General features: G+C 43.9%; 1 protein-coding gene and 1 pseudogene across 1 annotated transcript in view; both read left to right on the plus strand.

Moving 5' to 3' along the window:
- Positions 1–4,258: 4,258 nt before the first annotated feature.
- Positions 4,259–22,883, plus strand: part of LOC134603602 (dnaJ homolog subfamily C member 3-like) — a 34,419-nt gene continuing 15,794 nt past the window's right edge. Inside the window, exons 1-5 of the mRNA XM_063449727.1 lie at positions 4,259–4,321; positions 17,383–17,511; positions 17,949–18,059; positions 19,241–19,365; positions 21,579–21,653. Coding sequence (XP_063305797.1) covers positions 17,430–17,511; positions 17,949–18,059; positions 19,241–19,365; positions 21,579–21,653 — 393 coding nt within the window. The 5' untranslated portion in view covers positions 4,259–4,321; positions 17,383–17,429. The remainder of the gene's footprint in view (positions 4,322–17,382; positions 17,512–17,948; positions 18,060–19,240; positions 19,366–21,578; positions 21,654–22,883) is intronic.
- On the plus strand, positions 12,048–14,622 carry LOC134601933 (craniofacial development protein 2-like; annotated as a pseudogene).

A 22,883-nucleotide genomic window follows, 5' to 3' on the forward strand; every position in this document is an offset into this window, starting at 1 on the left:
AACCCTTACAGTGCTAAGGACCATTAACCCTCACAGTGTCAGGGACCATTAACCCTTACGGTGCTAGAAACCATTAACCCTTACAGTGCTAGAGACTATTAACCCTTATAGAGCCAGAGACCATTAACCCTTATAGAGCCAGAGACCATTAACCCTTACAGTGCCAGAGACCACTAACCCTTACAGTGCCAATGGCCATTAACCCTTACCGTGCCAAGTACCATTAACCTTTACAGTGCCAGATTTCATTAACCCTTACAGTGCCAGATTTCATTAACCCTTACAGTGCCAAGGACCATTAACCCTCATTAACCCTTACAGAGCCAGAGACCATTAACCCTTACAGTGCTAGAGACTATTAACCCTTACAGTGCCAGGCACCATTAACCCTTACAGAGCCAGAGACTATTAACTCTTACAGTGCCAGAGACCACTTACCCTTACAGTGCCAATGGCCATTAACCCTTACAGTCCCAGGCACCATTAATCCTTCCAGTGCCAAAGACCATTAACCCTTACAGTCCCAAGGACCATTAACCTTTACAATGCCAGATGTCATTAACCCTTACAGTGCCAAGGACCAATGAACCTTTACGGTACCAGATGTCATTAACCCTTAGAGTGCCAAGGACCATTAACCTTTAAAGTGTCAGAGACCATTAACTCTTACAGTGAGAGAAAGCAGATCTGGAAATGAAAGAAAGTGGGACTGTCACTGCTAGAAAGAAACTCACTAAGGAAAAAAAAATAGCAATAAATGTCAGCTCAGCAGTCAACATTGAATAATGTCATTATCATGGGAAGGCAGGGGCGTTTGCTGATGTATGTTGTGTTATTTGGAATGTATTATTGCTACTGGAGGGACAGATAAACTCCTTATCAGCTCTTTAGTAATCTTAGTTGAAAAAATGGCCCGTAAATGTCCATTTCCCCAGCCGGTTCTCCATTATTAACAGTTTACTGAATAATCCCAAAAGAACACTGTAGACACTATAACCACTTCAATTGATTGCGGTGGTCAGGGCTGAAACTTTGCGCTTGCCATTAGCAAATCAAAACTTAGACCTGGCATATAGAAACGCACCCACCCCTGCAGGGTATACTATGACATGCGGTGGTGAGTAACTTTTAATGCCTGGCTAGTAGCATTAGAATTCAAAGTTTTTACCGTGGTAGTGGTTAGGTGCCTGGATACTGCAGGTGCCGGTCCAACATCACTGCAAAATGGTTTATTGACTGTTTAGCAGCAAGTCTCAGTTTCTCCTGCCTCCAATGACAATACAGCACAGGTGGTGCTATGCTACGCTTTACACTGACGATACGGCACAGGTGGCGCTATGGTAGGCTTTATGTTGAAGATACGGCACAGCTTTCGCTATGGTAGGCTTTATGTTGAAGATACGGCACAGCTGGTGCTATGCTACTGTTTACGCTGATGATACTATACATGTGGAGCTATGCTGCGCTTTACGCTGACGATACAGCACAGGTGGTGTTATACTACACTTTACATTAACGATACGGCACAGGTGGCGCTATGCCACGCTTTACACTGATGATACGGCACAGGTGGCGTTACGCTTTACGTTGATGATACAGCACAGGTGGTGCTATACTACACTTTACATTAACGATACGGCACAGGTGGTGCTATGCCACGCTTTACGCTGATGATACGGCACAGGTGGAGCTATGCTATGTTTTACGCTGATGATACGGCACAGGTGGTGCTATACTACACTTTACACTAATGATACAGCACAGATAGCGCTATGCCACGCTTTACACTGACGATACGGCACAGGCGGCACTATGACACGCTTTACGCTGACGATACGGCACAGGCGGCACTATGACATGCTTTACGCTGAAGATACAGCACAGGTGGTGCTATGCCACACTTTACGCTGATGATACAGCACAGGTGGCGCTATGTCACGCTTTACGCTGACGATACAGCACAGGTGGCGCTATGCCACGCTTTACGCTGACGATACAACACAGGTGGCGCTATGCCACGCTTTACGCTGACGATACAGCACAGGTGGCGCTATGCCACGCTTTACGCTGATGATACAGCACTGGTTGCGCTATGTCACGCTTTACGCTGATAATACGGCACAGGTGGTGCTATGCTAAGCTTTACGCTGACGATACGGCACAAGTGGCGCTATGCTAAGCTTTACGCTGACGATACAGCACAGGTAGCGCTATGCCACGCTTTACGCTGACGATATGGCATAGGTGGCGCTATGCTAAGCTTTACACTGACGATACAGCACAGGTGGCGCTATGCTACGCTTTACGCTGACGATATGGCACAGGTGGCGCTATGGTAGGCTTTACGCTGATGATACGGCACAGGTGGCGCTATGCCACGCTTTACGCTGACGATATGGCACAGGAGGTGCTATGCCACGCTTTGCGCAGACAATACAGCACAGGTGGTGCTATGCTACGCTTTACACTGACGATACGGCACAGGTGGCGCTATGGTAGGCTTTATGTTGAAGATACGGCACAGCTTTCGCTATGGTAGGCTTTATGTTGAAGATACGGCACAGCTGGTGCTATGCTACTGTTTACGCTGATGATACTATACATGTGGAGCTATGCTGCGCTTTACGCTGACGATACAGCACAGGTGGTGCTATACTACACTTTACATTAACGATACGGCACAGGTGGCGCTATGCCACGCTTTACACTGATGATACGGCACAGGTGGCGTTACGCTTTACGTTGATGATACAGCACAGGTGGTGCTATACTACACTTTACATTAACGATACGGCACAGGTGGCGCTATGCCACGCTTTACGCTGATGATACGGCACAGGTGGAGCTATGCTATGTTTTACGCTGATGATACGGCACAGGTGGTGCTATACTACACTTGACACTAATGATACAGCACAGATAGCGCTATGCCACGCTTTACACTGACGATACGGCACAGGCGGCACTATGACATGCTTTACGCTGACGATACGGCACAGGCGGCACTATGACATGCTTTACGCTGAAGATATAGCACAGGTGGTGCTATGCCACACTTTACGCTGATGATACAGCACAGGTGGCGCTATGTCACGCTTTACGCTGACGATACAGCACAGGTGGCGCTATGCCACGCTTTACGCTGACGATACAACACAGGTGGCGCTATGCCACGCTTTACGCTGACGATACAGCACAGGTGGCGCTATGCCACGCTTTACGCTGATGATACAGCACTGGTTGCGCTATGTCACGCTTTACGCTGATAATACGGCACAGGTGGTGCTATGCTAAGCTTTACGCTGACGATACGGCACAAGTGGCGCTATGCTAAGCTTTACGCTGACGATACAGCACAGGTAGCGCTATGCCACGCTTTACGCTGACGATATGGCATAGGTGGCGCTATGCTAAGCTTTACACTGACGATACAGCACAGGTGGCGCTATGCTACGCTTTACGCTGACGATATGGCACAGGTGGCGCTATAGTAGGCTTTACGCTGATGATACGGCACAGGTGGCGCTATAGTAGGCTTTACGCTGATGATACGGCACAGGTGGCGCTATGCCATGCTTTACGCTGACGATACGGCACAGGAGGTGCTATGCCACGCTTTGCGCTGACGATACGGCACAGGTGGCGCTATGGTAGGCTTTACGCTGATGATACGGCACAGGTGGCGCTATGCCACGCTTTACGCTGACGATACGGCAAGGGTTGCGCTTTGATCTGCTTTACATCGTATCAGAGGCAACGTTCAGCTAATCGTGGCCCCAGTTCCTGGTATGAATTAGTATGGCGAGAGGCGAACGCAGTGCAGTGTACTATTAATGAGAATCTGAACAAACTGTATCACATGTCTTCATTATTTCCGGTTTAGTGAATAAGCCCCCAGGTGAAAGGGGCTGGGGGCGGAGCTCAGCCAGTTATTGACAGCAGAGGAAAAAACATCAGCTCTCAGGGCTGTCCATCACAAAAGCAACATCCAATCAGATAAGAGTAAAGCAAACAGTCAGCCAATAGATAACCAAAGGAGGCGGGGCGATGGTTGAAGTTCTAAACAATACTGCCTCTCTTACAGAAAGACCTGACTCTGTCTCTAGTGTTCTAAACATCAGAGACTCCCCAGGTCCCGCCTCTGCTGAGCATCAACCAATCGGCTGTCCACACGCTATCGCAGCCACTGCGCTGATTGGCCAGCCAGGGGCTCGAGGCTACAGCTGATTGCCTGCTGTCTGGGCTGGGAACCGGAAGCGGAAGCGAATATCTGAGCCTGGAACTCCAGGATGGTCAGTGTATGGTGACAGAGGAGCAGCAGGTAGGACCCAGTGACAGCCATTACTGTATACAGTGCAGGTAGGAGAGGCTGGGATAGTGACAGCCATTACTGTATACAGTGCAGGTAGGAGAGACTGGGATAGTGACAGCCTTTATTGTATACAGTGCAGGTAGGAGAGGCTGGGATAGTGACAGCCTTTATTGTATACAGTGCAGGTAGGAGAGGCTGGGATAGTGACAGCCTTTATTGTATACAGTGCAGGTAGGAGAGGCTGGGATAGTGACAGCCATTACTGTATACAGTGCAGGTAGGAGAGACTGGGATAGTGACAGCCTTTATTGTATACAGTGCAGGTAGGAGAGGCTGGGATAGTGACAGCCATTACTGTATACAGTGCAGGTAGGAGAGGCTGGGATAGTGACAGCCTTTATTGTATACAGTGCAGGTAGGAGAGGCTGGGATAGTGACAGCCTTTATTGTATACAGTGCAGGTAGGAGAGGCTGGGATAGTGACAGCCTTTATTGTATACAGTGCAGGTAGGAGAGGCTGGGATAGTGACAGCCTTTATTGTATACAGTGCAGGTAGGAGAGGCTGGGATAGTGACAGCCATTACTGTATACAGTGCAGGTAGGAGAGGCTGGGACAGTGACAGCCTTTATTGTATACAGTGCAGGTAGGAGAGGCTGGGATAGTGACAGCCTTTATTGTATACAGTGCAGGTAGGAGAGGCTGGGATAGTGACAGCCATTACTGTATACAGTGCAGGTAGGAGAGACTGGGATAGTGACTGCATTTATTGTATACAGTGCAGGTAGGAGAGGCTGGGATAGTGACAGCCTTTATTGTATACAGTGCAGGTAGGAGAGACTGGGATAGTGACAGCCTTTATTGTATACAGTGCAGGTAGGAGAGACTGGGATAGTGACAGCCTTTATTGTATACAGTGCAGGTAGGAGAGGCTGGGACAGTGACAGCCTTTATTGTATACAGTGCAGGTAGGAGAGGCTGGGATAGTGACAGCCTTTATTGTATACAGTGCAGGTAGGAGAGGCTGGGATAGTGACAGCCTTTATTGTATACAGTGCAGGTAGGAGAGGCTGGGATAGTGACAGCCTTTATTGTATACAGTGCAGGTAGGAGAGGCTGGGATAGTGACAGCCTTTATTTTATACAGTGCAGGTAGGAGAGGCTGGGATAGTGACAGCCTTTATTGTATACAGTGCAGGTAGGAGAGGCTGGGATAGTGACAGCCTTTATTGTATACAGTGCAGGTAGGAGAGGCTGGGATAGTGACAGCCTTTATTGTATACAGTGCAGGTAGGAGAGGCTGGGATAGTGACAGCCTTTATTTTATACAGTGCAGGTAGGAGAGGCTGGGATAGTGACAGCCTTTATTGTATACAGTGCAGGTAGGAGAGGCTGGGATAGTGACAGCCTTTATTGTATACAGTGCAGGTAGGAGATGCTCGGATAGTGACAGCCTTTATTGTATACAGTGCAGGTAGGAGAGGCTGGGATAGTGACAGCCTTTATTGTATACAGTGCAGGTAGGAGAGGCTGGGATAGTGACAGCCTTTATTGTATACAGTGCAGGTAGGAGAGGCTGGGATAATGACAGCCTTTATTGTATAAAGTGCAGGTAGGAGAGGCTGGGATAGTGACAGCCTTTATTGTATACAGTGCAGGTAGGAGATGCTGGGATAGTGACAGCCTTTATTGTATACAGTGCAGGTAGGAGAGGCTGGGATAGTGACAGCCTTTATTGTATACAGTGCAGGTAGGAGAGACTGGGATAGTGACAGCCTTTATTGTATACAGTGCAGGTAGGAGAGACTGGGATAGTGACAGCCTTTATTGTATACAGTGCAGGTAGGAGAGACTGGGACAGTGACAGCCTTTATTGTATACAGTGCAGGTAGGAGAGGCTGGGATAGTGACAGCCATTACTGTATACAGTGCAGGTAGGAGAGACTGGGACAGTGACAGCCTTTATTGTATACAGTGCAGGTAGGAGAGACTGGGACAGTGACAGCCTTTATTGTATACAGTGCAGGTAGGAGAGGCTGGGATAGTGACAGCCTTTATTGTATACAGTGCAGGTAGGAGAAGCTGGGATAGTGACAGCCTTTATTGTATACAGTGCAGGTAGGAGAGGCTGGGATAGTGACAGCCTTTATTGTATACAGTGCAGGTAGGAGAGACTGGGATAGTGACAGCCTTTATTGTATACAGTGCAGGTAGGAGAGGCTGGGATAGTGACAGCCATTATTGTATACAGTGCAGGTAGGAGAGACTGGGATAGTGACAGCCTTTATTGTATACAGTGCAGGTAGGAGAGGCTGGGATAGTGACAGCCATTATTGTATACAGTGCAGGTAGGAGAGGCTGGGATAGTGACAGCCTTTATTGTATACAGTGCAGGTAGGAGAGGCTGGGATAGTGACAGCCATTATTGTATACAGTGCAGGTAGGAGAGGCTGGGATAGTGACAGCCTTTATTGTATACAGTGCAGGTAGGAGAGACTGGGATAGTGACAGCCTTTATTGTATACAGTGCAGGTAGGAGAGGCTGGGACAGTGACAGCCTTTATTGTATACAGTGCAGGTAGGAGAGGCTGGGATAGTGACAGCCTTTATTGTATACAGTGCAGGTAGGAGAGGCTGGGATAGTGACAGCCTTTATTGTATACAGTGCAGGTAGGAGAGGCTGGGATAGTGACAGCCTTTATTGTATACAGTGCAGGTAGGAGAGGCTGGGATAGTGACAGCCATTATTGTATACAGTGCAGGTAGGAGAGGCTGGGACAGTGACAGTCTTTATTGTATACAGTGCAGGTAGGAGAGACTGGGACAGTGACAGCCTTTATTGTATACAGTGCAGGTAGGAGAGGCTGGGATAGTGACAGCCTTTATTGTATACAGTGCAGGTAGGAGAGACTGGGATAACGAGACCCTTTGTTGCATACTGTGCAGGAATTAGTCTTTTCGGTTTATTGGTTGGCGAATATTAACATTGATAACAATGTATGTGTTGCAGTGTACTACATTGTGGCATGTTATGAGGTCAAGTATTAAAATGTCATACATCTTAGATTTTAAGGGACTCTGTAGACGATAGAACCATTTTATTTAATTTGGTTGGTTATAGTACCTGGAGTCCTCGGGTGCGTTTTCTCCTTTTTTGCATTGACAGTTGAACATTGAATTAATGTTTCTGGCCACCTACTGCCTGGTCCCTACTGGAGTTGTTGCTAAGCAGAGATCACATGCTTTCTTCTAGCCATACCAATTAATATCCGCAATGGGCACTCTGATAGTCTGAAAGCAGTCGGCTGATACTCTCATTTACCCATTGCTACTTGTGTAGAATCACCTAGTCACCATCCGCTTCCTGGAGAGAAAAAAAAACAGGTTGCAAGAGTATTCTGAGAACGGACAGCAGCTGAAATAGCCTGCCCTTCGGTGGGTCCCCGCTCAGAACTCAAGCTGGTTTTAGCTCATCGTGTGCCATTACAGAGAGAACATATCTGAAGCATATCAGACTGGTCCCACCCATACGGGCAGTCCAGGTCCGAAATGCCAGCAAGTTCTCTCTGCACGAGAGACACAGCAACCCCAGACGATCGTTTCAGCCTTGTTAGGCATCATCAGTGAGGCATAGCTGATATCTCTCTAGGCACCGTGAGCAAGGGGTCCACGTCTGGATTACCCTTTAAACTTATGGAGAGAAAAAAACAGGTTGCAAGAGTATTCTGAGAACGGACAGCAGCTGAAATAGCCTGCCCTTCGGTGGGTCCGCATCCTGGCTGTTTTCTTTTGTTACCCCCTAAAGACTATTCTTACTGCCCATGGCACCCATCTCCAGGCCCACCAACCAGGAATGCCCCTTCCTCTGGCTGTAATTGGAGTCCAGAAAGCTGCAAGGACTATAGCGCGATTTCATCCACAACTTCCCTGGAACTCCCCCACTTCCCAAACAGATAGAAGAATGCTTTTTGGAGGGAAGGTGCCCCGAACTATGTGGAACAATCGCTCCATGAGGCAGGGGCAACACAGGAACTCCCAACTTTGACCGGCAAAAGCCTAATTTATCCGTAAACTCTTTTGGGCATGGAATTTGTTAGCAGCTGGTCAAAACTTTACCCCGATGGTGATTTGTCAATTCTTCATGGATCCGGGCTCTATTTTGTCAACATGGACGTTTAGATCAGAGCTATCCAGGGATATATCTTGTGTTAGGGTTTTGGAGTGTTTTTGTGTTGTGCTTTCTGTATCAGGGAGATTATTAGTTTAGTGAGCGCAATGATTTCCCAGACACAGGGGCACTAGGGTGGGGATTATTTGCTGTTGAATATGGACCCCATGCTGGGAGTCAGTGTATAAATGACTTTGATTGTGCTAATAAAATCAGATCTACTCCCAACATTAAGGCTCAGCTAATGTATTGGGGTGGAAGAGCTATAATCACTTGCACTGGATGGAGCTTTAACACTATGAGAAAGGGAATCCTTGGCAATGATACAGCGGCAATCTTCCACGGTGCTCAAGTTAATGCTTCTGTGGGTTATCCCAAGCAGTTCATGGGGTGCACTGTCTGACAATCTTTTGTAGCATTAATGCTATAAAAAGAGTTTAAAACTGAATGGCAGAATAGTGCAAGGGGAGTCCAGACACTGTAATGACTTTAATGACATTAGGTAGTTTGTGTCCCTTTTAATTTAGATTCTTTACATTTCACAATACCCGTGAGAAATTTGACCACAGCATTTCCTTGTGTACATATCTTGTATTTCTTGCTCAAAAGTGAGCAGTAATCTCAAATGTCACAGAAGGCCTCCACGCTGCATTGTTCACTGCGTTTAGTGCACAGACCTGCATGCGACAATGCAATTGATGGATTTCTTACTGATAAGGTGCCATCTGTGTGTCTTCCGACTGGCTTGTGCCCTTCCATGTGTGTCTTCCGACTGGCTTGTGCCCTCTCCAATTGATCATGTTAGGCTTTCTTCTCATCCTAACATTGTCTTCTGCTATTTTTATATGCTTTATTTTTTTAATTTTGTTTTGGTACTTTGTACATTGACTGTTACATTCTCGAAAATTGTTAAACCTTAATACCCAACAAAGTGGTTTTTAGTGACTAAATATAGGGCTGTACTCTGATAAAGATAAAATCTTAAAAGATAAACGTGACTGCATCCTCTTACCACAAGGCATGATAATTCTACTTGTGCACAAGTCCTTTAGAGCAAACCTAGTGGCAATTTCACAGTAATGCGTCTTCTTGACTTCTGTGGCTCGGAATAAACTTGAGATTACTGTAGATTTATGGGCTCAGATTAGTATTTTTCACGTAGGTTTTCATTCTTGATGGAAGTATGATTTGCTACTGCTAAATTTTATTGGCACAATAGTCCCTGCGCTGTTGAGATGTCACAAAAGCCAGCCAACATGCACTTTTTCCATGTTTATGTGTTTACTAAACTGTGTATTGAGTAGTATAACCTATATTAGTTTGATTCATTACAGACGTCAATACGATTTTTTATTTTTTGTGTGCGAATACAGGCAAGTGTTCCATTTTCAATTCTAATCCATTTGTGCCAAAATTAATTCCTGCACATAGAATAACAAAATTTAAAGATACATGGCATGTCCAACCACAAGAGGCATGAACTGTTCTGTTTTTATTCCATTTACATCAAATTTTCTTGATTTTTATATACGTGGCACTTTGATTTTCATGTAATAAAATGCTGTAGTTTGCAGTGAAAAAGATTTACAGATAGAAAATATATTTTAAACATATTTAAATTTGCTGACATGACTAGTGCTAGGAAGCACAGTAAGTGTCCCCCATACCCTTCCCCACAGTGACCGTGCATTTTAGGGGCTCTTTGGACTAGGTCCGTGGGCAGTAAACTGGCCTTCGAGCTTCCATCACATGTACAACCGCTTACAGCTCTCTGGATAGGTCAGCTACTCTATTTCTAAATTTTAAAGGAAAACGGTCACCTCAAACTTATTTTTAATATAAGCCTTTCATCACGTTTTGAAAGAAAATACATTTTTTCTTTTTTCTCTATAGTCTTCCTTTGGGAGTGAAGCAGGGAAAACCATAGACTTTGTCAGGTTGCAAACATTGTCTGACCCAAGGTTCATGTACAGGCTAGGCCAAAATTCAGAGTAGGGATTGAGGAGTCAATAACTTTTTATTTTCTATTAATGAACTACGTAATTTCATTGATATTGCATACAATGAATGCTTTAAGTATGGAGATTTGTTTGAATAAGTATGAAAGAAGACGTGTTTTTAATGAGTTACATTAAAAAAAAAATATATCGAAGGAGTTCCATTTACTGCCTCCCAAACTCAGTTTTTTTTTTTTTTTTTTTTTAATTGCATTGTGTGGCAGAAGGGTGAAAAGGAACTGGTTTATTATGGCCAAGTTGCCTACTTTTATACACAGCCCCCATCATAAGGTCTCTATTTAATGCGAGACAAGCCACTCCCATAAATCTCTGTGCCTGGGAGATAATTGGGTTAAAGACTGGTAAAGTAATTATCTCCCAGGAACAAAGAGGCAAACCTAAAAATACCCCCAAATATCATAAAAAAGCCCCACAAATAATACATCCCCAAATAGCCCTGATCTGAGTACCCAAGTTCTCCATATAGCGCTCAGATCCATGCAATGTAGGGGAAATGCCACCATGTTAAAGTTCTGACCGTCTGCAGACAAGGTTTTATGCTCAAACAGTTTCAGGGCATTTTGTGCTTTGGCCAGCCAACTTTTGGGAACTCCTGCATCCGAAATATAGGGTGGTTCGGCTGGCTCTTAGGTTGCGTTTGTTCCGCTTAGTATCAGGCTCCTTTTCTCCAAAAAGCACTCTCCTGGCGGGTTGCAAAGTTGTTCAAAATCCCGGACCAAGTTGTCCAGGAGCCGCATGGTCACCTCATGCCGAAAACCGTTTCATAACATTTGCGGCTAAGTCCCACTGAGGTGACCGGGAACCTACGAAGTCCTCAAGCCGAATTTAGTTCCATGACGATCGCAGCTAAGTACCGCTGAAGACAATTCATGTATTCCTTCATGTGAACGGACGCCAGGGAGCTAGTGTTGGGTTCCATTCGAATGAAGGGAAAGTGCCGAACCAGGGGCATCCATGAAAAGCTGCTGATGGCGGCTGGGGAGGTTTAACTCCCAAACAGGGTCTTTGGGTGTGGCTCGTAGTCCTTGGGCAGGAGGCTAGCAGGCAGGTTCCTCCAGGAGCTTGTGGCATATGCACATTTGCCACACATTGTTTATAAAATTAGTTAATGTTTGAGGCGTGATATTGAGCAATTCAAGTGTACACGGATTGTTCACGTACACCCACTCCTTTAGCTATCCTCTCAAACGTAATGTGACTTTCTTTATTAGTTGCTAGCCAAACATTTGTCTCAGGAGGTCCACTGTGGCCCTGGTTGTATGGGCAGTAGCCTCATCCTGATGACACCACATTTCAGATTTTCCTCTTTGCATCAAAATAATGGACCTTCCAGTTTTTCTATTTTATTTTAATTTTATTTATTTTAGACTTTTTATGGTGAAGGGGCTTCAATGAAGCTATGAGCTATACCATGTAGGGGCACACAAGATGAGCAGGTCATAGCAGAGAGGTCAGACAAATCACGGTCCACTGGAGAAGGAACTAGCAACCCACTCTAGTATCTTTGCTAAGATAGCTATATGGACAAGCACAACCAGTGACATAACGATATGGCACTGGAAGATGAGCCCTTCAGCTCAGAATGTACCTACCACATTACTGAGGAAGAGCAGAGGGCGAGTAAGAGTAGCACCAGATCTAATGAAGTAGTTGGGCCAAAGCTGAGAGGACACCCAACTACAGATGTGTTTGGAGGGGAAAGGAAAGTCTACTGCTGCAACAATTTAACAAAGGAACCTGGAATGTTAACACTATGAACCAAGGCAAATTGGATGTGATCAAACTTGAGATGACAAGGTTAAACATTGATGTCCTGGGAATTAGTGAACTCAAATGGACTGGAATGGGACATTTCACATCAGACAAACATTTCATCTTCTATTGTGGTCAATAATCCTGCAGAAGAAATGGAGTAGCCATCATAGTAAATCATCGGGTGGGCAAAGCAGTGCTAGGCTACAACCCAATAACTGACAGAATGAATTCAAATCGAATTCAAGGCAAGCCATTTAACATCACAAGTTTATTCTCCAACCATGGATGCTGAAGAGGCTGAAATTGTCCCGTTCTATGAAGATATTCAACACATGATAGATATAACACCAAGAAGAGATGTTACTATCCTCATGGGAGACTGGAATGCTAAAGTAGAGAACCAGAAGACTCCCTGGAATAACTGGCAAGTTTGGCCTTGGAGTTCAAAATGAAGCAGGTCAGATATTAGTAGGATTGTCAAGATAATTCTCTGGTCATAGCAAACACCCTCTTCCATCAGCCTCCGAGACGACTCTACACATGGACATCAGAATATCAAAAATATAGAAATCATATTGACTATATACACTGCGTGCAGAATTATTAGGCAAATGAGTATTTTGACCACATCATCCTCTTTATGCATGTTGTCTTACTCCAAGCTGTATAGGCTCGAAAGCCTACTACCAATTAAGCATATTAGGTGATGTGCATCTCTGTAATGAGAAGGGGTGTGGTCTAATGACATCAACACCCTATATCAGGTGTGCATAATTATTAGGCAACCTCCTTTCCTTTGGCAAAATGGGTCAAAAGAAGGACTTGACAGGCTCAGAAAAGTTAAAAATAGTGAGATATCTTGCAGAGGGATGCAGCACTCTTAAAATTGCAAAGCTTCTGAAGCGTGATCATCGAACAATCAAGCGTTTCATTCAAAATAGTCAACAGGGTCGCAAGAAGCGTGTGGAGAAACCAAGGCGCAAAATAACTGCCCATGAACTGAGAAAAGTCAAGCGTGCAGCTGCCAAGATGCCACTTGCCACCAGTCTGGCCATATTTCAGAGCTGCAACATCACTAGAGTGCCCGAAAGCACAAGGTGTGCAATACTCAGAGACATGGTCAAGGTAAGAAAGGCTGAAAGACGACCACCATTGAACAAGACACACAAGCTGAAACGTCAAGACTGGGCCAAGAAATATCTCAAGATTGATTTTTCTAAGGTTTTATGGACTGATGAAATGAGAGTGAGTCTTGATGGGCCAGATGGATGGATTGGTAAAGGGCAGAGAGCTCCAGTCTGACTCAGACGCCAGCAAGGTGGAGGTGGAGTACTGGTTTGGGCTGGTATCATCAAAGATGAGCTTGTGGGGCCTTTTCGGGCTGAGGATGGAGTGAAGCTCAACTCCCAGTTTCTGGAAGACACCTTCTTCAAGCAGTGGTACAGGAAGAAGTCTGCATCCTTCAAGAAAAACATGATTTTCATGCAGGACAATGCTCCATCACACGCGTCCAAGTACTCCACAGCGTGGCTGGCAAGAAAGGGTATAAAAGAAGAAAATCTAATGACATGGCCTCCTTGTTCACCTGATCTGAACCCCATTGAGAACCTGTGGTCCATCATCAAATGTGAGATTTACAAGGAGGGAAAACAGTACACCTCTCTGAACAGTGTCTGGGAGGCTGTGGTTGCTGCTGCACGCAATGTTGATGGTGAACAGATCAAAACACTGACAGAATCCATGGATGGCAAGCTTTTGAGTGTCCTTGCAAAGAAAGGTGGCTATATTGGTCACTGATTTGTTTTTGTTATGTTTTTGAATGTCAGAAATGTATATTTGTGAATGTTGAGATGTTATATTGGTTTCACTGGTAAAAATAAACAATTGAAATGGGTATATATTTGTTTTTTGTTAAGTTGCCTAATAATTATGCACAGTAATAGTCACCTGCACACACAGATATCCCCCTAAAATAGCTATAACTAAAAACAAACTAAAAACTACTTCCAAAAATATTCAGCTTTGATATTAATGAGTTTTTTGGGTTCATTGAGAACATGGTTGTTGTTCAATAATAAAATTAATCCTCAAAAATACAACTTGCCTAATAATTCTGCACTCCCTGTACTTTGCAGCCAAAGATGGAAGAACTCTATACAGTCAGCAAAAACAAGACCTGGAGCTGACACTGGCTCGTACAATGAGCTTCTCATTGTAAAGTTCAGAATTAAACTGAAGAAAAGAGGGAAAACCGTTAGACTAATCAGATACAACATACATAATATTCCTTGTGAAAATGCAGTGGAAGTAAAGAATAGATTTGAGGGACTAGACATGGACGATAGAATAATTGAAGAACTTTGGACCTAAGTTTGCAATATTATCCAGGAAACCGCAAGAAAATCTATCCCCGAAAGAAATCTAAGAAGTAAAACTGGCTACCTGATGAGGCTTTCAAAATAGCCCAGGAAAGAAGGAAATCGAAAGGTAGTGGAGATTGGAAAAAAATTTGTCCAACACAATTCGAAAGGATAGCCAGAAGAGACAAGGATACATTCTACAATGAGCAATGTAAAGATATTGAAGACTATAACAGAATGGGAAGGTCAAGAGATCTATTCAGGAAAATTGCAGATCTAAAAGTTACCTTTCATGCCAAAGTTGGTGTGATTAAGACAAAAATGTCAGGGACTTAACAGAAGAAGATCAGATAAAGAAGAGATGGCGGAAATACACTGAAGATCTATACAGGAAGGATTTTAACAGCAGTGATGACCTCAATAGTCCAATGAGATGGAACCAGAAATCTTGGAGAGCAAAGTGAGATGGGCTTTAGGATGCCTTGCAGATAACAAGGCTGCAGGAGTTGATGAAATCCCAATTGAACTATTCAAAATTCTACCAGATGATGCTGTGAAAGTGCTGCTTGCCTTATGCCAGGGGTGGGGAACCTTCGGCTCTCCAGATGTTTTGGACTACATCTCCCTTGATGCTTTGCTAGCATTATGCCTGTAAGAGCATTATGGGAGATGTAGTCCAAAACATCTGGAGGGCCGAAGGTTCCCCACCCCTGCGGCTTATGCCAACAAATTTTGGAAAACTCAAGTGGCCAAAAGACCTGAAAAGGTCAGTCTACATCCCAATCCCCAAAAAAGGCAATGCCAAAGAGTGCTCCAATTATTGAACAATTGCACTAATTTTACATGCCAGCAAGGTAATGCTTAAGATCCTACAAGCTTGACTCAAACAATACATGGACCGGGAATTACCAGATGTACAAACTAGATTCCGCAGAGGACGAGGCACAAGATCAAATTGACGATGTACGATGGATAATGGAGAAAGCCAGAGAGTTCCAGAAAAACACATACTTCTGCTTCATAGACTATATTCTAAAGCCTTTGACTGTGTGGTTCACAACAACATGTGGCAAGTTCTTAAAGACATGGGCGTACCAGATCATCTCATCCGTCTCCTGAGGAATCTGTATGTGGACCAAGAAGCCATTCAGAACCGAACATAGGACAACAGAATGGTTCAAGATTGGGAAAGGAGTGCGACAAGGTTGTATATTGTCACCTTATTTATTCAACTTCTATGCAGAATACATAATGCGTAAGGCTGGGCTGGAGGAATCAATATTGCTGGAAGAAATATCAACAACCTCAGATACGCGGTTGATACTACTCTGATGGCTGAAAGTGAGGAAGCACTAATGAGGGTAAAATAAGAGTGTGCAAAAGCTGGTTTGATGCTTAACGTTAAAAAGACTAAGATCACGGCAAACCGCAATCTTAACAACAGACACCAAGAAGCAAAAATTCACAAACTGTGAATATAATGCTGACTGGAGATAGACGTAGGCACCAAAGCATCCAGTGATATGGAACAATGTAACCAGAGGGAGACCACGAAATATCTGCACTAACAGACAGTATCATCAAAGAAATAAATTGTGACTCCAAATATTAATAAATACCGAACTAGCCTTATAAAGCTACTCCCATGCCTAAGAAAGTGAGGAGATAAAGTTACTAAACACCCAAATCTTCAATATTTGTATAGGCTTTATTAGTCCTGGCCCTTTAATGCATAGGGTGTTCGTAAATCCCCACTTAGTACCTAAGCACCAGAAAAAGTGCCAAAGGGAGAAAGGTCACTGTCTAAAAGACTGGCATCCTTAATAATCAAATGTCGACAGACGGATAAAGTAAAGTGAAATAAGGCACATGAAGAAGTGGACGACAGACGGAGATGGATAGATGAGGTCACTGAAGCTACGAACATGACGTTGTTGGAGCTCAGAAGGGCAGTGACTGACAGATGTTATTGGTGTGCTATGGTCCATATGGTCACGGAGAGTCGGACACCACTGATCGACTAAACAACAACAATTTAAAAAATCCATTTCCTTTTAAATATTCGATGAATGGATTATGGTATTAAAATAGCTGAGGTGACCGCTATCCTTTAACTTGCATCCTGATGGTAATTCTCCTTTCCTTCATACCAAGAAGTGAATAGTGGAAAAAGTCTAAGAAATGGTTAATCAGTGCTTTGTATTCGCTACAGGTGTACATAGCGAGCGTGTATAATATCGGTTGGAAATTTCCAGCTGGGTGTGTATTCCTCGTAATGTGTGTACAAAGGGCTGGGAACTTACGCCAGGCTGAGATGTGTAAATACGGCCAAATAACCCCCAGTCAAGGAATCCAGCAAAGCAGCCTTCTTAATGTTTTACAGTTTTTATAAAGCTGTTATTGAGTTACTGAAGGGTTTATTTGCTACATAGTGAATTGAAATCCAAGTGACTGAGTTGGAAGAATCCTCTCTCCCAGTTTAGCCACACTTTGGCCATTTGAAATATCCTACTGTGGTGTTCAGATCTGCTGAATAAATCCCATTACTTTAAGCAATAATATTATATAAAAATTCCTTTTTGCTTTTTATTATATATTGGGGGTATGTCATTTAAAAGTTGACTACAGACTGTTTTGAAGAGTGTGATGTGAGTTGGAATCCAACTAGAGCAAGCCGAACATTGTATGTAGAAATGGCTGAGGATGACGATGTGGGAGTCATTTTGTTACACAGGTTCTTATGTTAATATCTATTTTTCGTTACCAGGAGTGGCTGCTGAGTGAGGTTCAGGACGTCTCACAGAGAGAGTCCCTGGAATGGAGCGAGAGAAGCGCAGTGTAGGGGGGATCCTGTCGTCTCTCTCCCTCCTCTGCGTGGTCCTAGATCTCCAGCTGGATGGTAAGCGGGTGATACAAGCTGTGGAAAATCCCCCGACATAGGCAGTCCTATTGGACCAAGCTACTCATTTAACATCAAGGGTGTCTTATAGTAACTGACCAGGAAAACAGATAAAATCCAGTATTTATCCCAATATCTGTATGTGTTCAGACAGTGCTGGCTTCATATCTAATGGACCACGTGCTATCAGGACAGGCTCAGCCAGTGTTGGGTTCATATCTAATGTACCGTATGTTGTCAGAGCAGGCTCAGACTGCGCTTGGTTCATATCTTATGTATTGCATGTTATTAGGACCGGCTCAGACAGTGTTGGGTTCATATATAATGTACCGCATGTTATCAGGACAGGCTCAGTTTATATCTAATGTACTACATGTTATCAGGACAGGCTCAGACAGCGCTAGCTTTGGATTTAACATATGATGTTTGGTTTCTAGGATGTTTAGCCGCCAGTCATGCAGAAATTGAAAATCACTTGGAGATGGGAAGGAAGCTTCTAGCTGCTGGGCAATTGGCTGAAGCTCTATCTCACTATCATTCTGCTGTGGGTGAGTAACACACCTCTCATGTCACTCCTCGGTATTAGGTAAAAGTGGTGGATAAACAGAGCAGGGTGACACAGTGACACAGACAGAAGGAGCTATGAGTCTGTCCCTCCCCCTGCAGGGTGACACAGTGACACAGACAGAAGGAGCTATGAGTCTGCCCCTCCCCCTGCAGGGTGACACAGACAGAAGGAGCTATGAGTCTGTCCCTCCCCCTGCAGGGTGACACAGACAGAAGGAGCCATGAGTCTGCCCCTCCCCTTGCAGGGTTACACAGACAGAAGGAGTTATGAGTCTGCCCCTCCCCCTGCAGGCTGACACAGTGACACAGACAGAAGGAGCTATGAGTCTGTCCCTCCCCCTGCAGGCTGACACAGTGACACAGACAGAAGGAGCTATGAGTCTGTCCCTCCCCCTGCTGGGTGATACAGTGACACAGACAGAAGGAGCTATGAGTCTGTCCCTCCCCCTGCAGGCTGACACAGTGACACAGACAGAAGGAGCTATGAGTCTGTCCCTCCCCATGCAGGGTGACCCAGTGACACAGACAGAAGGAGCTATGAGTCTGTCCCTCCCCCTGCAGGCTGACACAGTGACACAGACAGAAGGAGCTATGAGTCTGTCCCTCCCCCTGCAGGGTGACACAGACAGAAGGAGCTATGAGTCTGTCCCTCCCCCTGCAGGGTGACACAGACAGAAGGAGCTATGAGTCTGTCCCTCCCCCTGCAGGGTGACACATTAACACAGACAGAAGGAGCTAGAAGTCTGTCTCTCCCCCTGCAGGATGACACAGTGACACAGACAGAAGGAGCTATGGGTCTGTACCTCCCCCTGCAGGGTGACACAGACAGAAGGAGCTATGAGTCTGTCCCTCCCCCTGCAGGGTGACAGTGACACAGACAGAATGAGCTATGAGTCTGTCCCTCCCCCTGCAGTGTGACACAGTGACACAGACAGAAGGAGCTATGAGTCTGTCCCTCCCCCTGCAGGGTGACACAGTGACACAGACAGAAGGAGCTATGAGTCTGTCCCTCCCCCTGCAGGGTGACACAGTGACACAGACAGAAGGAGCTATGAGTCTATTCCTGCCCTATAGGGTCACACCGTTGCATACAAAAAAAGTTAGAAAAAAAAAGTTGTTTATCTGTTGCAGATTTATTTTCTCGTAACATTTTACCTTTCAGATGGAGATCCCAGAAACTACCTGACCTATTACAAGAGGGCAGCAGTGTATTTGGCATTGGGGAAATTCAAGTCAGCCCTTCCTGATCTCAGCAAAGCCATTGACCTAAAGCCAGACTTTATGGCTGTAAGTCTCTATTGATAACACTATTCAGCTCAAATATTCCCTGGGTGTCATTTGTCATATATCTACTTCCATTTTATGTTGGTACCACCTGCACTAGTGAAATATATCCTCTATATAATCATCAACTAGAGTAGTAGAAATGGGGGACATGTAGTTACTTAGGCTGAAAAGAGACTTGTGCCCATCAAGTTCAGCCTTCCTCACATTTGTTTTTGCTGTTGATCCAAAAGAAGGCAAAAAAAAAACCCAGTTTGAAGCACTTCCAATTTTGCAACAAACTAAGAATAAAATTCCCTCTTGACCCAAGAATGGGAGTCCGATTAATCCTTGGATCAAGCAGTTATTACCCTACATTAAAAAATTATATCCTTGAATATTCTGTTTTTGCAAGTTTTCATCTAGTTGCTATTTAACCCCCTTAAGGATGGCGGGCGTGCTATGCCATCCTTGGGAACCCTGCTCTAAACGCTGGCGGGCGGCATAGTACGTGCACGCCGTCCTATTTACTTACCTACTCGCCGGCGATCGCTATGGGGGGGACTTACCTGGCATCCCAGGGTCACATGGAAGGAATAGCCTTTCAAATTATTATTTTTTTTTTTTTTCATTTTTCACAGAGAAACAAATATTAACGCTAACTTTGACCAGTGTTTGTGACTAAGTGGCTACAAAAAAGACTGGACATACCCTATTTGCAATACCGGAGGTTGTCTACTATATTGCAAATGGTATGCCATCATGGGCATCAGGATGTCTCAGGCAAAGAATTCCATATCCTTATTGTTCTTACGGTAAAAAACCCTTTCCCTTTCCTTTGCTTTAGACTAAATCTTCTTTCTTCCAGTCTAAACACATGACCTTGTGTCCTATGTAAAGTCCTGTTTGTGAATAGATTTCCACACAATGGTTTGTATTGGCCCCGAATATATTTGTATAATGTTATCATATCCCCTCTGAGGCAACGTTTTTCTAAACTAAAGAGGTTTAAATTTGTTAACCTTTCTTCATTGTTAAAATGTTTATTTCCTTTTATCAATTTTGTAGCCCTCCTCTGCACTCTTTCTAGTGCCATAATATCCTTCTTCAGAACAGGTGCCCAAAATTGCACAGCATATTCAATATGTGGTCTTACCAGTGATTTATAAAGACACACAGTGTATGGACAAAAGTATTGGGATCACCTTAAATTCAGGTGATCTATCAAACCCTTAGCCATGGGTGTATAAAGCACCTAGCCATAAAGCCATGGTTGGATAAGTTTTGTAAGGAAGAACATGACTGGCCCCCACAGAGCCCTGATTGAATACCTTTGGGATAAACTGGAATGGCGATTGAGTCCTGCATCAGTGCCTGACCTCACAAATTTATGGTACTGGATGAATGGGAGAATGCCTTCCCAGAAGAGTGGAAGCTGTTATAGCTGCAAAGGAGAAAACAACTGCATGTTGATATCTATGTATTTAGAATTCAATGTCTTAAAATCCCCTACTGGTATAATTGTCAGGTGCCCCAATACTTTTGTCCATATAGCATATATCTGTTTCTGTGGGTTTGGTTTGCAGTACAATGTAATGGGCTTCCACTCTGTAGCTGGTCCTCACCCCAAAACAAATCTCTGATTCTCCATTCAGTCCCTCTTTATTCCTCTTTATCTTCCTTCGAATGCATCCCCCTCTCACCTTCTGTGCTGCGGAGTTGGTTAAAAACCCCTTATGTCACTTTCCTGATTATAGCACACATGTTCCTCCACACTTGTTCAGACTCCACCTTCCAGACCAAAAGTCTCCTAACCACCCGGAAGTCCCTCTAGTGGCTGTCTTGTAGACAGTCATTAGAGGTGGAGTTAACCCTAGCAGGTAATTATTGTAATTTATTAAAAACCGCACTATTTACCTTTGCAGGGTTAAGGTACCTGTCAGTCAATTAGCAGAAGTAGTTTGGGTGTCTATAGTGTCCATTTAATGGCAAAACCCTTCCAACTTTGATATCTGTCGAGCACAAACTATACCTGATGAACAAACATTATGCAAAATTTACGATCCACTCTACAGAACAGATAATTTTGGCAGCAAATCCTGCCTCTTGAAGAGTTAATTTAACCTGTTCCTAGTGCATGTTGTTGGTCTACTTGCAGTCAGATTCTTGTTTCCAGTAGTACAACCCCCTTATGCTTTTACGTTATGGGTTAACCTGTCCTGTTTTTTCGTTCCCAGGCCAGACTGCAGAGAGGAAACATTCTCTTAAAACAGGGAGATACTCAGGAAGCCAAGGAAGACTTTGAAGCTGTTGTGAGTATATATGTATATAAGGTATCTCACAAAAGTGAGTACACCCATCACGTTTTTGTAAATATTGTATTATATATTTTCATGTGACCACACTGAAGAAATGACACTCACTTTTGTTGCCGATGGTTTAGACATGAATGGCTGTGTGTTGAGTTATTTTGAGGGGGCAGCAAATTCACACTGTTATACAGGCTGTACACTTACTACTTTACATTGTAGCAGAGTGTAATTTCTTCAGTGTTGTCACATGAAAAGATATAATAAAATATTTACAAAAATGTGAGGGGTGTACTCACTTTTTTGAGATACTATATCTTTTTTTTTTTTTTTTGTCCACGTTTTCTCTCCAGGAGTCTGTTTTTTTTTTTGTATTTAGTTTTTTTTAGCGCTCATTTTCCTTGTGTGGGTCTTGTTTGTGACTGAGTTCTGAGATGTTCATGCGGCACTTTTTTTTTTAGAATTCTTTATTTTTCCATCTTGACAAGAGAAGCATGTAAAATATATGCAGTTACGGCTTGTGCAAAAGCCCAATATTTTACCACATATGTGAACGTAGTTATATAGTTGCCTATACAATATATATCAAGACAAGCACATTTGACTTTAGGCTTGTTCGGCTGTTTGTCAAGGGTTTTGTTACTTATTAAATTCTTTATTTTTGTAGTGCACATAAAGGGTTACAGGCAGGCATGAGGTGCCCCGAGAGCAGTCCCCAAGCATTCACTCCGCTTAACATGCGGGACATTAGAATAGCAGGCACATTTTCATATATAAGATTGGTTGCACATATATTCAGATGGTAAAAGTAGATACTGTCACCATAGCTAGGGTAAGTAGTTTTGACATAGCTTGACAATAGTTAGACGTGAGTGTAAACTGCAAAGTTTTAAATAGAATTCCATTGCTTATCTAGGGGTTGTTCTAAGTTGTTGCATATGGAAGGTAGGTTACAAGATTAAACGGTTAAAGGTTAAACATGGCAGGGTGGTATATGTCTATTGCCGTGGAGTAAGGCGTAAGAGTATAGGGCCACCGAGTATTAAAGCATAGAAACATAAAGCTCTGAGTAGCTTAGTAGAAAAATAGTAGCATGACTCAGGAGAAATGCGTGTTCTAAGAGCAGTAAGCATGTGTGCATTTCTAGATAGGAGCACATTAATTACAGTAGGATGCTAATATGTTGTATAGTGGTGGTGATGGGAGCTAGTGTATAGTGTGGCAATACATTAC

Source organism: Pelobates fuscus, chromosome 3, assembly GCF_036172605.1.
Source record: "Pelobates fuscus isolate aPelFus1 chromosome 3, aPelFus1.pri, whole genome shotgun sequence".
NCBI classification, from domain to species: Eukaryota; Metazoa; Chordata; class Amphibia; order Anura; family Pelobatidae; genus Pelobates; species Pelobates fuscus.